We start from the raw sequence: 15,532 nt of genomic DNA, 5'->3' as shown, positions 1-15,532 counted from the left end.
TCACCCTTCAGGGCTACATCCCAGCTCTCAAGGATGAAATGAGCAAGCCCCAGAGGCAGCCCTAAGAACCAGGCAACTTTTCTCCATCATCGTGGCTACAATCATGGAGACATCTGCCGTCAAAGAGGGGGACGTGGGTTTAAGGCTTCCTTCTGCTCTCTCTCCTCCCAACTGTCACACACGGCTTCAGCGCAGCTCTGAGGTTCCCAGCCATGGGAAGCAAGAGCACGGCTCACATTGTGCGCTGTGGACACGGGCCCCACATGCAGTCTCACGTGACCGCACTCACTCACGTGCAGGGCACGTGCCATTCCCCTAGGCATAGCTGGCATCATGCTTCGACCTGTCCCCTGACCCCCTCTGCAGGCTTTGACCCCAGGCTCACAAGCAGTTCTTGCCAGTTTGTTCTTACTTTCCACCCTCCTGTCTAAGACCAAGCGAGTCCTCCAGCGAGGAGGCCAATCCTCCTGTCACAAGTTCCCGGGCCACCACAACGTGGCTTCATGATTAAACTATTCTTCGGGCAGCTTCCAAATCACGGACTGCCACCAGCACCTCCTGAGTCATGGCTTCCTGGCCTTGCAGGCCAGGACCAAGGTTCATCCTTCCCAGCTTCTCTCTTCCTCTCCTGTCCAGGCCAACTCATACCTCCTATGCATGCCCACCCCTTCTCTAAACACCAAATCTCTTCCAAACATAGTCTTCCAGCTCAGGATCATGTTTTAAAGAAAAATATGGACTCACTCAATTTTTTTTTTTAATCTCCCTCATCTAAGGGGCTTGCTCATCTCATCACGAGAGCTGGCAAACCTAGGGATAAGTTGCAATATGTCTTACATTGGTGACTCAGTTTCCCAGACCTCTTATTAGAGGTGTCCCTCATGAGGACAGAACACTTATGCTAGGCTCTCGACTTTGATGGCCTCTCTACTTCTATGAAATTTCATTTCCTTCACAAAATTTACTGCAGCGGAAACTCTCCATTTGCTGATGATTTGCTTATCTTCTGTTTCTGCCAGTACAGTGTAAGCCAGGTGAAGCCAGGGGTGGGTCTAATTAAATCAACGTCAGATTCTCATGGCAGCATAGGTGGCACAAGGTGAGCACCCAATAAATATTTACCGAATGAAATATAGGAGTCATTATATGTGTGTATGAGTGTGTACAGACCCAGAGGCTAGGTTTCCAGCTGTCGCTGGATATTTTGGTTTTACACTGGCACAGCAGAAGAACAGAATGTGAAAGGGTGGGGATTCCATCTAAATATCTAGCTGTCTACACACACACACACACACACACACACACACACACACACACACACGCTCACTCACTCTCTCTCTCTCTCAAATCAACCCAGGAAGAAACTCAACCTCTCCCACCATAATAGTAAGACTTACTCATTCCTGGCTGGGCTATGTGGAAACAAGTGGGAGAAATGGGAGAAGGGACCCAGGAGTACATTTTCTGAATGAGGAATCTCTCCCTTGTTCCTACCCCTTTTCACTGCGTAATCTTTGAACAACGCTAGTGTGAAACCAGAAACCCAGCCATCAGGGGCTGACCCACTAGGACAGGGCACACACGAGGGTGTTGGGCCAGGGGTTCCGCTTGCAGCATGGAATACCTGTGAGTGTCTACAGCTCTGTGGGTGGAGGTGTTCCATCTGCATTGTTTGATGAGTGACCTTTGCACTTCCTTGTTCTAGGTCTCACCTAACTCTGTGACACGCACTATTCTCACTTCCCAGTGGAATTACGGTAGATACGCTTAAGGTTGCTATGTTTACCTTTTATATAAACAAGGATGAGAGAATTATGTAATTAAAAAAAATGTATTCTAATCCCACTTTCCAAAGGAAGAAAACAGGATTCTGGGAGATTCAAACTGGTCATGCATGTGCTCGCCTGCTTAGGTGACAAAGAGGTTTGGGGCAGGGCGGTGAACAGGAGGCTGGAGAATCTCATGCGGGAGACACAGAAGTGGCTGCTGCCCAACAGCAGCGACAAAGCAGTAAAGATGCCCCCTACAGGAGAAGGAACAGGAGAACAGCATAGAGTGTCTCCTTGCAGAAAGAAAAAACTCGCTTTTACGAGTCATGTGAACACAGATCCTACAGGGCACAGTCTTGCTTGTCTTAAAGATTTCCCCCCATATGTTTGAATAAAATATCCAATCCAGGAAAGTTAACCATCTTGATCCCATGGCTTTGGGGGACCCAAACCTACTACCACGGACCACTGTAGATTGATGAACCCCATTTTAGGAACAAAAGGACAAACACATCAAAGGGCTGAGAGCTGAAATAGAGGTAGCATATGAACCCACAAAGATGTTACAATTCATCCTGTCTGAGGAAGTCAGAGGAGTTTTATAGGACAGATGTCATCTATGTGGCTCTTAGAGGACGAGAAGGAGTCAAGTGGATGAATAAAGGAGAGGTTGGCCAAAGAACAGAGCAAATCGGAAGGAAGAGTCCCCAGGAGAGTCTGGTATGTTCATAGTGGCATCTCCATGGGGTTAAAGTACAGTGAGGCTGGGGGACGTGATGGTTGATGAAGCTGGAAGGTGCCTGCAGGACCCAAATGTGAGAGATCTTCTTGATGATGTTAGTCAAGTTGGGCTTCACTGGTTGGCAGAGGAGTCATTCAAGGTTTCTAAGTGGGAAATGTCATCCGCTCAGATCTACATTTCAGAAAGACCTATATCACTCAATAGATAGTCCGGGCATGACATAGATCTTGAACTAAATCTATGGTAGGAATGGTAAGGAGTCAGCTCCAAAACACACGTGGGAGAAAGAGTCCCTTGAGTCTGTTGAGGACTCAGAGTCCTCCCGCAGGACAGAGGGCTGATGTAGAACCCAGGTCCCCACACACCCAGAGTCACAGCAGATAGACGCCATCGGGGAGCCAGACCTACTGTATACTCACTCTGTCAACGGACCAGCGCGTCTCCCCTCCTGCACTTTGGATGCAATCACAATCGATTAATCAGAACCACTTTGTGCCTTACAGGAACTCATTGTGTGTAACAAGACTGGTATCAGGAACTAGCAGCAGGCAAGTGGGAAGGAGCAGGCAAGGTAGAAGGAGAACACAGCTGCTGTGAATGGTAGGGACTCAGTCCACATTGGTACCTTTATTTCCTGTCACTGTTTGTAGACTGGGTGCCACTAATTTTGATCACATAAAAAGAACATGCCTTTGATCTTATTTTATATGCTCTTCAGAATTTTCTCAGTGATGTCTGAGGTGTCTTTTTTAACCGACTTCGACCAATTTAAATTGAAAATTAAAAAAGAAAATTAACTAGAGCTCCATTGCACGATGGTGCTCTTGACTCCACAACACAATTTTGTAAGAAGTACGGTGTAGATCAAGAGATGGAACACAGCCAGCAAGTATTTGAGACCCAGAAAAACATATGAATCACCTATTTGGAAAAATCAATGGTTTTAAATCCAAACAAGTAAAACCTCGAGGCACACGTAGATACGAGCGAAGGCAAGAAAAGATAAAAGCCAAAGCTGACTAGGACAAGAGGACAAGCCAAAGCTGACTAGGACAAGCACAAAGATACATGCACAACAGACAACCCACACAGAGGAGGAGATTAGGATGAGGAAGATACAGGTACCAGCAAGTTATACTCAGGGCGATAGTCAAAAGGCCTGCCAGGCAGGTAATATATACAAAACCTGAAGTAACTGAAAACAGGCAGGAAATGCATGGAAACGGACATCTTCATCCTGAGGGAGGAGTTACCACCCCAGTGGTGGAGACAGGTGTTGAAGGGGGTCATAAGAAGGGAGAGCCCACAAGGGGAAGCTTGACTTGGCAGACAGAAGTCACAGCTCAGCAGAGCAGGCTCCCCTCCTCCCAGTCCTAGCTGCTGGGTCCCAGCTTCCCCAGATATTGCCCATCCTGTATTCTGGCACTGTCCATCACCGTAAACAACTGCACAATAGCAGAAGACAAAAACAACAGGACTGTTTCAAGTTGGCACATGACAAAGTCCTACTTTAAAGACTACTGACCGCATGATAAAGACAAGAATTGGGAGGAAGGAGAGCTCCTGACAGCCTCACAGAAGCCAGGGGGTGGGACACACTCCTAAGGGAACAGTTTGAACACAGACACATACGTGAATCGGGATTCCTGTAGGTACATGACAAATCAGTAGGGACATGATTGTTCATTCGATAAATGGTCTGCAAACAAGTGAAAACACTTAAGGTGGATCTCTGCCTACACTATATGCCAAAATAACTTCCAGCTAGATAAAATATTTCAATGTGAAAACTGCAGCTTGAAATTCTGGAAGCATGCAGGGGAGAAAAGGTGTCCTCATGAGGAACACAAAACCAGAAGACAAAAAGATGAATAAATTTAACTCATAAAACTTCAATTTGTCTGCCTGGCAAAAGCACCAGAAATGAAATAAAAGACTAATGACTGAGGAAAATAACTGCTACTCTTATCAGAGTTTATAAATAACCTCTACACTTCAGTAAGAAAAAGAACTCAATGACCATGAGCCAAAATTTCACAGAAAAGGAAATATTAAATGCTTGTGGACATAGGAAAACATGCTCAACCATATTAATAAGGGCAGTGCACATTTAAATTTTAATACCAGAGAACTCTTCACCACCAGGTGGCCAATGGTTGAGACTGTGAATGGTCCTTCTGCATGGGGGTGGGCAACGAGCTCTCTCACCCTGCATGGCTCACAATCAAAACTGGTACAATCCTCATGAAAAGCAATTTGATAAAAGTCAATAAAAATTTAAAATGCGTAAACAATTGACTTACTAGATCTATTTCTAGGAACTTATCCTATGGACAACCACACGTGTGCAAAGTGACACATGGACAGAGAATTATGCTGCAGTATCATTGGTCACAGCAAAACACTGGGGCCCATCAATACAGAATTGGGTATATGAAGTAGCATCCAGAGAAAAAAGTAGGATGCAGACATTAAAAACAACGCAACAACTCTAAGTACCGCAGGGGGGAAGAACCCAGATGCAGGTTTTAAGGGAAAAAACAGAACGCACAATAGTTTTGTGCAGGGTATTACCATGTGTGTAAAGATAGATGAGACATGTCTACGCTTACGTGAACATAAATGTCTCTGGACACACACGTAAGAAATCGCTAGCAGTCATCACTTCTGGGGAGGGAGCTTCACTTTCATTGTACAGCCCTTCACCTTTTAAATGCTCTACTGTGTACATGCAAAGCCCATATAAAAATAAAATGCAAAGCTGCATCCTTTACCCATCCTTACTATCCATTATCACTCCCAACAGAGGTGCCACTGCTCATATGTGGGTTTACTGTCCTCCACGAAGTAGGGAGACTCTCTCTGCTGGGGCCATGAAACAGGGCAAACAATTCCCAAGCGTTTCTTCTTTTTCAACTTTTTTAAAGATTTTTTTTAATGTTTATTTATTTTTGAGAGATAGACACAGAACGTGACTGGGGGAAGGGCAGAGAGAGAGAGACACACACACAGAATCTAAAGCAGGCTCCAGGCTCTGAGCTGTCAGCACAGAGCTCAGCACGGGGCTCGAACTCACGAGCCACGAGATCATGACCTGAGATGAAGTTGGACACCCAGCCTTAGACTAAGCCACCCAGGCACACCCCCCCCCCTTTTTTCACTTTTTATTTAAATTTTTAAAAATTAAAAAAAAACTAATGTTTATTTTGAGGGAGAGTATGTGCGCACTCACAAGTGGGGGAGGGGCAGAGAGAAAAGGGAACAGAGGATCTGAAGTGGGCTCTGTGCTGAAAGCAGAGAGTCCGATGTGAGGCTCGAACTCACAAACCGTGAGATCATGGCCTGAGCCGAAGTTGGACACTCAACCAACTGAGCCACCCAGGCACGCCATCAAACTTTTCTGAAGACTCTTGATATTAACCTGTAGAACAGGCAGGGTATTGTCATTTACAGCAGTGTCATTTACAACCAGCGGTACTGTTGTAAGTGGAAGACAGAACAGAATCCATACTTAAGGCACACACTGATCCTTCGGGTTTCAGCTCAATGAGTAAAGTCCTTCCTGGTCCCTAAAATCTGGATCTGGGGTTCTTCCAGTGTGCTTTTCCACACAGAGCACTCACTGTGTTCACCTGCTAATACCCCCTTTCATGGTACAAGCTGGGCCTCATTATCAGCGCACTCCCCAGACTCAACGCCAAGACTGATGGCCTCAAAGCACCTTCAGCCCCAGGCACTTGACTTGTGTCTGATCCCCTCATGGTCATTGCTCAGTAATTGCGGTCACCACACCGAACAAGCATCTGGCGCCATTTCTGAAAAGGCCCACAAGATGGAGATGTCACTGCAGGGATGGAAAGAGACGGGCTCTGCCCTTCCCAGCTTCCCAGACTCATTTGCTGTGGTGTAATTATTGTTTGCTTCTTTGTTTCATTTGAATATTCGACATGAACGGTTCAAATATTCCTGTAATTCTTCTTTTAAAAATATTGAGAATGTTTCCACTCAAAAAGCACAGTTTCAAAATTGAAACAATTAGAAAGTCTGCTTTCATTAAACAGTGGCATCTTGTATCCCAGAGGGCCTTTGCAAATAGTTTGGGATTTCTTATTTTCTTTTGTTTTGGCACAGCTCAACTTCCAATTTCATGAAAATTAATGTTACATTGTTTCTGAACGACAGCCCTATAAACAAAGTCATAATAGGAGATGTGGGGATGGATTCATTTTAATACCCTTGACTTGACTTAATTTTGTATATTGTTTCTTTAGTTCTTCCTTTCTAGGTCAATTTATCATTCTAAATTTGATTAACATCCAACATACTAGCATGCTTGGGAAAAATATGGAAAACACTAAACTCACAATGATGGCTAGCTGGATTTCCAAAGTGGGCTGACCTGCTTGAAGGGGTGTTTTAGTTGGCCTGATTTTCCTAGGACTTAAGGGAAGTGAGTCTTATTTCCAAACCAAGGGAAAAGAGTTCTAGATCTTTCCAGTACTGTACGGCACCCTGACATGAATCTAATTTTTCAGGAGTGTGTTAACAGAAAACGTGGGTTCTCGGGACACCTGGGTGGCTCAGTCGGTTAAGCGTCCTACTTTTGGTTTTGGCTCAGGTCATGATCTCGTGGTTCCGTAGGTTCGAGCCCCACATTAGGCTCCGTGCTGACAATGTGGAGCCTGCTTGGGATTCTCTCTCTCCCCCTCTCTCAAAATAAATAAATAAACTTAAAAAAAAAATAGCATCAAGCTTTAAAAAAAGAAAAAGAAAATGTGGGTTCTCACTACAAGAATGCCACTATTGTTCATAATACTTTAATGCCTTTCCTGAGTTTTTCTTTTTGGTTTCAAGAATTATAGGTATATAAAACATCTCAACAATCTTACAAATTACTGAAGTATATACTTCAGTAAAAACAATCACACACCTTAGTAGGGCAGAAAACTGTTGTAAATGTGAAAATAGATGAGTGACATCCAAATAATTCAGTTGTCAAAAATGAAAAAAATTAAACTGTATAAAACCACATATTATAATAAATACAACTTACATTGTACATTTGGGTGATGTATACAAATACAAGTTGGAGTTGGGACCCCTCCTTCTTTTTCTTTTTTTTTATATCATAAATATAAACCAGTGAGGACAGAGTAAAACGTGGTGGGGTGGCCAGGCTGGAGGGCTTGCTGGTCTTAATAATGAAACTGCATAGCTGATGTTTCAAATGATTGGTCACATTGTTTAGTGAAGCCATAAATGGTGATAATTGGGAAAAAAACATGCGAATGTAAAGCAAGTAACTCTGAAGCTTTCTTTGCCAGTGGATACAACAGATGGTTCAGGTAGAGAACTTTCTGTAGCAGAGTATGCTGTAAGAGGGAATTGGAAAGGAAAGGCTACCATTGGGGTGCCTGGGTGCCTCAGTCGGTTAAGCATCTGACTTCATCTCAGGTCATGATCTCATGCTTTGTGAGTTTGAGCCCCGTGTCCGGCTTTGTGCTGACAGCTCAGAGCCTGGAGGCCGTTTCGGATTCTGTCTTTCTTTGCCCCTTCCCCGCTTGTGCACGCTCTCTCTCTCAAAAGTAAATAAACATTAAAAAAAAAAAAGGAGGGGGGGAAGAAAAGAAAGGCTTCCATTACTGGCTTCTCTGGTGGCCAGATCTCAGCATGCAGGCTGGCTGGAGGGATTTCATGTAAGTAACTTCTTCAAGCCAAGGACCACTGAGTCCACCTATCCCCAGGGACCCTCACTGTGTCCCTGGTGTCATACAGACTCCTGATGACTCGCATGCCCCAGGCTGAACATCTCCACCTGTGATTTGCTTTTTTTTTTCCCAGTAAATTCTGTCTCTGTTCCTAGTTTCTAACATCCTCATGCTTGAGCAAGCCTGAACCCTCACTCATTCTGCTTCCCCTGCTCCCACCTTCCTCCAAGTTTGCCCCAACTCACTGCTCCTCTCAAGTCCCATGGCCACTGCCCTTCTTAGGCATGGTCAGCCCTCTCAGACTCAGAGATAGCAGCCCCTGTCCCTGTAGCCTCGACCCACTGGCTCCACTCATGGATAGATTAGAGCACCCCACCTGCTGCTTCAAAACTCTAACAGCCCCTGATGTCTCAGGATGAAGCATCACCTCCTCCCCAGGGCATTCAAGGCTCTCTGGGATCCAGCCCCATCCTGCCTCTTTTAATGCTCCCGCCCAATGCCCCCCCACTTCCCAGGCCCCAGGAGACACTCAGCCAGATCAAGCAGGGAAGGAGACACAGGCAAGAGTCTTTCCAGAGCCTACACCCCTAACCCTCCAGCTCAAACCTGGACCTGGGTTTCCAGGGGATGGGAAGGGGACCCATAGGGGAATCTCCCCTAAAGTCCAGGGCTTTGGAAACCTATAAACTTCCCATCCTGATAACCTGTCAACTTCAGGGACCTCCACACTGTTCCCCAACCAATGAGTGGGTAATTCACCTGATCCTGCAACTAGTGTTTACTGTGGCTCTGCCATAGTCAGGCCCCAGGTACCAAGGGGGACACAGCAATGAAGGGGACCTGGTTCTTGTTCCCAAGGAGCTGGTAGACTAGCAGGAACAAGATGTGAGATGTAACATCAGTAAAACTTAAATCTTCCTGACTTTGGACCCCGATAACCCATCCCATTAGATAAGGACCCTCTTCACTGGTGACCTCTCTGGGACCACAGTGATTTCAGCTGATCCCAAATAGAGGTGCCCTAGGGCGAAGGGTACAGTGTCTTCAAGGAAATCAACTTTTTATCTTATGGACAAGATCTTACTAAGCCCAGATACACCCAGCCCAGGGCCATGCTGGGCTGTGAAACCTGAGATTTTGACAATGTGGAGCCTATGTGTCATCTTAGAAATTAACACCATGTGTGGGGAGGCAAAATTCATTGGACAGCCCCTCTTCCTGGGGCTGTAAGGTCTTGCCTGCTCTACATCCCAACCAAACCTCTAATCACCAGCCACGTTCAGCAAAACACACTTCAGAATACACAGATGATTAGAGTATAGAATACAGGTCGAGTTTGTTTTAAATTCAGGATTTGAGGCAAATGATCATTTTGAATTGCTCATGTCTAGATTTCTGATCAATCACACGCTGCTGGGTGTTATATCTTGTCATCATATATTGTCACTTCCCACTGGACCCACACGGTGGGGTTCACATAATGCTTTCATGAGTACCTTTTCAGTGGCTCATCAAAACCACCCTCTAAGGTAAGAGTTGTCATAACTGGCATTTTACCCTCAAGGATTAAATAACTTCCCAGTGACTAATTGGAACCCCAGCCAGTCTTCCCTAACTCAGCACTCTTGCCATATAAGGGTAACTGTTTTTAATTGTTCTAAAATTACAGATCTTACCTTTTCCTTGTAAACACATCCTTGTGCAATCACTCACTTCCAGAAGTAATAGTTAGTTAATTTCTAGTGGTCTAATACTCTTGCCAAGTTAAATTCCTTCCACGGACCCATGCAATTCTTTTCCCTTCTGGTAGGTCCTGGATTAATTACATTAAGGTACAGACCTTAATAGGCCCACTACCTCCTGACTTATATAGAATTGTTCATTCAAAGATAAAAACTGGGGGCACCTGGGTGGCACAGTCGGTTAAGCGTCCGACTTCAGCTCAGGTCACGATCTCGCGGTCCGTGAGTTCGAACCCCGAGTCAGGCTCTGGGCTGATGGCTCAGAGCCTGGAGCCTGTTTCCGATTCTGTGTCTCCCTCTCTCTCTGCCCCTCCCCCGTTCATGCTCTGTCTCTCTCTGTCCCAAAAATAAATAAACGTTAAAAAAAAATTAAAAAAAAAAAAAACAAAGATAAAAACTGATGTTTATAGGACCAAATGCAGACCTTACACAAATTCGAGAACAGTTTTTCATAGGTCAATCAAACCCTTCACATTTAAGTAACTGGGAACAAATTTTTTTAGACTTTCTATGGAAAGAACATAGGGAGATGAGACATTAAAAAATATCACTTCTAATAAAATATTTACTTAGTAAATAGTGTGAAAGAAAATATTATTGCCTTTGGACTATATTATGTACAGAAAAATACTTTGGATTATGCTTTGTATTTCTTTTCCTTTAGTCATTCTTCATCAAACTGATTTCTTCCACCGGAGGGTAAAGCCATCGGCTTCCTTCTTATAAAACTCACCTTTCCAGCCTGGGCTCCTGCGGAGGTGAAAGAGATGACGTGGGGGTGGCGGGCACAGCAGATCCAGAAGGTCTTGAGTGATAAGAGGTGTTGCCAAAGCTGTTGTATCTAAACAGTGCAGAAGTTTAAGGTAGGGAGGAGGGTGGAAGGAGAGAGGAATGAGTACAAGTCAGTAACTGAATAACACTTAGCAAACTATCTTCATTTTTGCAAGAAAAACAGGCTTGGAAATGCTAACACCATTAGTGATTTTTCGAATTTCAAGAGAGTTACTAACTGCTTCATTTTATTTCTCATGAGAGAGGTTTCCCAAAGGCCAAAACCATTGGGCAGAGCGATTTATGACAAGGGGTTTAAATAAAACCTTCATATTTCCTTGTTTGTCCAATGTACGTTAAAATTCTTTGCTAACATAATCCCAATTATGTTCATTTGAATCTATGAAAATTCTTCTTGCCTCTCATGGCGGTACAATTAATGTTAAATCCGTCAAAGATCTGTAGAAAATACCAAATGATTAGCTAAACAAACATCTTATTAAAAAGTCTGTTTTAGGTATTTCCAAATCAGTGTCATTCATTAAACATAATCTTGTCACCTGCCCAGTGATCAAGGAGAAAATGTCCTCAGACCTGCTGGACTGGCCTGCTGGCTAGAGGTACATGTGTTTACACTTTCATCCAATGCTGCTTTTGAACCCAAAGTACAGCCACCGGGTCTAAATGAGCCTTTATCATTTCCCAGTCATCTCTGACAAGTTTCTGGATGAGTAAAGTTCTAGAGTCTTCTTTCTGGTTTTCAGAATAGCTGTCCTTTAGCTTATTATCACTCAGTGTGTTCCCAGAAAACAAATCATCACCTGAAGCCCTTGTGGCGGGGCGGGGGGGGGGGGGGGCGGAGGGGGGAGACACTCATGATTAGTTACAGATGAGACCCAATGATCTGCCTCTCAACCTACTCAGCTCCAAGTCAGGGCTGACTGCTTCTCCTAAACTGGTTGGGGACACTTGGGTGCGTGAGACCCTATGGGTCACTATGCAATAAGTGCACAAAGACCTTCCTGCACACAGTGAATCCAGTTCAAACTCCCATCAACAGAAACCAGCACTAACCATTCTGGGAAGCACCTTAACTTCAAATGTGGATATCCTTTGACAGAGTAAGCCTCCTTTTGGAAAGCTAGCATAACCTTATGGTTATTTGTATACTGAAAATGTCATGCATGGCAATACAGGAGCATTATTGAGACTATGGTGAAAAAAACCTGGAAATTACCCAACCAGGTAACGACGCAAGAATGGTTAAAACGTGTGATCCAATATCCGTGGAATATTATGCAATGATTAAAAATGATGGCCAATTCTGTAAATGATAGTATAGAAAATGTTCATATACAGGCTGAAATAAAACATCAGAATATTTATAGTCTGATTTCAACTGTACAAAAATATTCACAAAGGTCAAAAGCTATGTGTAGAAAAAAATCATAAACAGGCTATTTTACAAAGTGGACTAGAGAGAGATATTTTCCATTTTCCCTCATAAATTATATCATTATAATGATAAATAAAACATTTTTATTACCCCAACTCTACCCTGTGCTGCTAAGTCTGGTCTGCTTAGCTATGGGTCTTATTATTTATTTGGCATCACAGGTCAGGCCTGTGTCACTACACAGGCATGCCACCAGGCAGAAGGAGACTCCGATCACACAGTTTCACTACATCATCCTCAGCCAACACATCACTCTCATGGGACATGGTTTCTGGGCATCCCTTTTCTTTTCTCTTTAAAAACCCAACATGCTACATGCCTAACAGGTTAACTGCTTCTCCATGTGAGGGTTGGACTGAGTTTTTAAGAGAGCTCCCAAACCACAGGGCATAGAGAAGGCAGAAAAGCAAAGGGTGAGAGGAACATACAAAGAAAGGAAGCAGTAGAGAAGGGAGAAAAAAACCTCAGGAGCAAAGAAGAGGGAGAGAAGCAGGCAGAAAGCACTGTGACATGGGCAGGGAAGGAGGCTACCGTCAAGAGCTTGGAGTCCTCAGGGAGACAGAGCCCCCGGGCCCAGACACCAGCCCTGTGTCACCCAGCTGCCTGGACCCTTGGCTTGTTATTCCCTGCAAGCATCTAAAACAACCCCCTTCTGACCCAAAGTGGACATCCTGTAGAATGTTTTAAGAGGGTTACATTACCATAACCGAGTTTAAATGACGTTATGGAAATAAAACCAAGCATGATGCATATTCCCCCTGCTTTGGTTTTTCTAATGGCTGAGCAATTAATTCAAATACCTCACAGTCTGTTCAATTTTGCTTCTCAATTTCAGCCAAACGAACTGGATTATACATCTCACTCAGTTCACTGTACTTTTTCCTGTTGGTTCTTTGTACTGACTAATCAGTTGGTGCCTGCTATAACCGGTTCCACTGCACTCAACCACTAAGCAGTTACAGACCCCATGAAAACCACAGTGAGTGAACATCAGAAAACTAATAGGTGCAAACAGTATTTATACAGCATTCGAATTCCTGTCAAATAATTAAAAATTGTAAGAATTTCTCGGTTAAATATAAGTCAAACCTTATTCACAAGCATGAGGCTGTTTTTGTAAATTTATGTGTATATTCATTCATTTATATGTTTTTCTTACTCCTGTCCCCTAGGACTGTAAGCAGTAGCAAAGACCAAGTGGAAAGGACCTGGATCCAGGAAAGCCCCATCAGAGGCTCTGAGACCATCACTAGAAAGTCCAGAATGACCATCATGGGCTAACACCACCCTGCTGGGGAAGATGAGGTTGCCAAGTTATTTTTATTCCTGTCAAATGTACAGCTCTTAACTTGTACACAGATACTGTTCTTGGAGGACATAAGAGCCATGTTGGACGCCCTCCATAAAAGTCATGTGAATGATCCAATAAGCCCGGAAGTTTAGACCTAGAAGAGACTCCTAGAGAACCTGTAGTTTGAAGGTACTCAAACTGGAGTTCACACACTCCTGGAGGCATACAAAGCCATCCTGGAAACAAGAGGAAATGTGTCTTAGAGCCCCACGTTCCATAGCTGCTCTTTTCTTAAAAACGGGTCTGCCTGTGGCCACTCCTAGGGTCTCCAAGTTCTCTTCCCTGCCTCCCCTTCCACGATGGCCTTCCACTCTCAGGGGGAAAAAAGCAACACCTTCACCGAGGCCGAATCAATGTGGGGCAATGCTTTGAGCTGAAAAACCTCCAGGGTGCCAGGCAAAGGAAGAGTGTAGGAAAGCCTCACTCCTGAGGGAATTCCTTAAGAAATACTGAGGAAGGGGCCCCTGGGTGGCTCAGCCAGTTAAGTGTCTGACTCCTGGTTTCAGTTCAGGTCATGATCTCACGTGAGTTCAAGCCCCATATCAGGCTCTGTTTTAAATATATATGTTTTATATATATATATATATATATATATATATATATATATATATATGTGTGTGGCTCTTTTATATATATATATATATATATATATATATGTGTGTGTGTGTGTGTGTGGCTCTTTTATATATATATATATATATATATATATATATATATATATATATATATATATATATATAAAAGAAATACTGTGGAAGGAGACAGCGCTGCTGTACCCAGGAGTAACCTCAGAGCAAGCCTCACATGTCATCTCTATCTACCTGCCCATCTACCTATGAATTGTGTTGAAATGATATTATGGAAATAAAACAAGCATAATGCATTTTCCCACTCCTTTGGTTTTACAAATACCTGAGCAGTTAATTCAAATACCCCCCAGTCTGTCCGGTTTTGCCTCTCAATTCTAGAAGTGAGATGGTTGTCACAGGGATGCATAGGTGCGTATTTGAATTGAAATATGATGTTGGACTTTTTCTGACAGAAATAAAGTCTCATTTGTCTGAGGACAGGCTTTGCCAATTAGGCATACGTAGGTGTTTCCTAAAATTTAATCACTTAAATGTGAAACCCCAAGGTTTTCACAAAAATGAATTTATATATGTTTTTAATGTTTATTTATTTAGGTGTGCCCGGGGGGCACAGTAGGTCAAGTGTCTTGACTTCAGTTCAGGTCACAACCTCATGGTTCATGAGTTCCAGCCCCACACTGGGCTATTGTCAGCACAGAGCCTGCTTTGGATCCTCTGTCCCACTTGTGCGTGCATACATGCTCTCTCTCAAAAATAAACATTAAAAAAATACTTATTTTATTTGAGAGACAGAGAAAGCACAGGGGAGGGGAAGAGGGAGACAGGGAGAGGGAGAAGGAAAGGGGGAGAGGGAGAAGGAAAGGGGGAGGGGGAGAGGGAGAGGGAGAGGGAGAGGGAGAGGGAGAGGGAGGGAGGGAGAGGGAGAGGGAGGGAGGGAGAGGGAGAGGGAGGGAGGGAGAGGGAGAGGGAGGGAGGGAGAGGGAGAGGGAGAGGGAGAGGGAGAGGGAGAGAGAGAGGGAGAGGGAGAGAGAGAGAATCCCAAGCAGGTTCCTCACTATCAGTGAAGAGCCCAACACGGGGCTCGATCTCATGAACCGTGAGATCATGACCCGAAAAGAAATCAGACACTTAACTGACTGAGCCACCCGGGTGCCCTTTGACAAAAATGAATTTAAAGCACATGTACGACAGAAAGATCACGTCTTTTACAACTTTAAAGTCACAACAAAAAACTTCAGACAGGCTATTTAAAACTTTGAGGGAAGTTCAAAAATATTCTTAGGTTGTATGTAGGGAGAAAAGGTTGATGATCACAGTTCTAGATTAATTCTTCTTTGTATTAGATGGAAAATCTGACACACACCGCAACTGGTTCTATCAGTGGTGTGAAAGAGCCATTCTCC

At 44.0% G+C, this 15,532-nt stretch overlaps 1 protein-coding gene across 16 annotated transcripts in view; it reads right to left on the bottom strand.

The window, feature by feature from the left end:
* FHOD3 (formin homology 2 domain containing 3) overlaps positions 1-15,532 on the bottom strand; it is a 476,592-nt gene that overhangs the window by 105,092 nt on the left and 355,968 nt on the right. For all 16 annotated transcript variants that reach the window (XM_043558633.1, XM_043558622.1, XM_043558632.1 and 13 more), the window contains one exon: positions 10,695-10,802. In XM_043558633.1, the coding sequence (XP_043414568.1) occupies positions 10,695-10,802 (108 nt within the window). The remainder of the gene's footprint in view (positions 1-10,694; positions 10,803-15,532) is intronic.

The sequence above is a fragment of the Prionailurus bengalensis genome, chromosome D3 (genome assembly GCF_016509475.1).
Source record: "Prionailurus bengalensis isolate Pbe53 chromosome D3, Fcat_Pben_1.1_paternal_pri, whole genome shotgun sequence".
NCBI classification, from domain to species: domain Eukaryota; kingdom Metazoa; phylum Chordata; class Mammalia; order Carnivora; family Felidae; genus Prionailurus; species Prionailurus bengalensis.
Note: the sequence above shows the minus strand (reverse complement) of the source record. Positions and strands in the feature narration are given on the sequence as shown.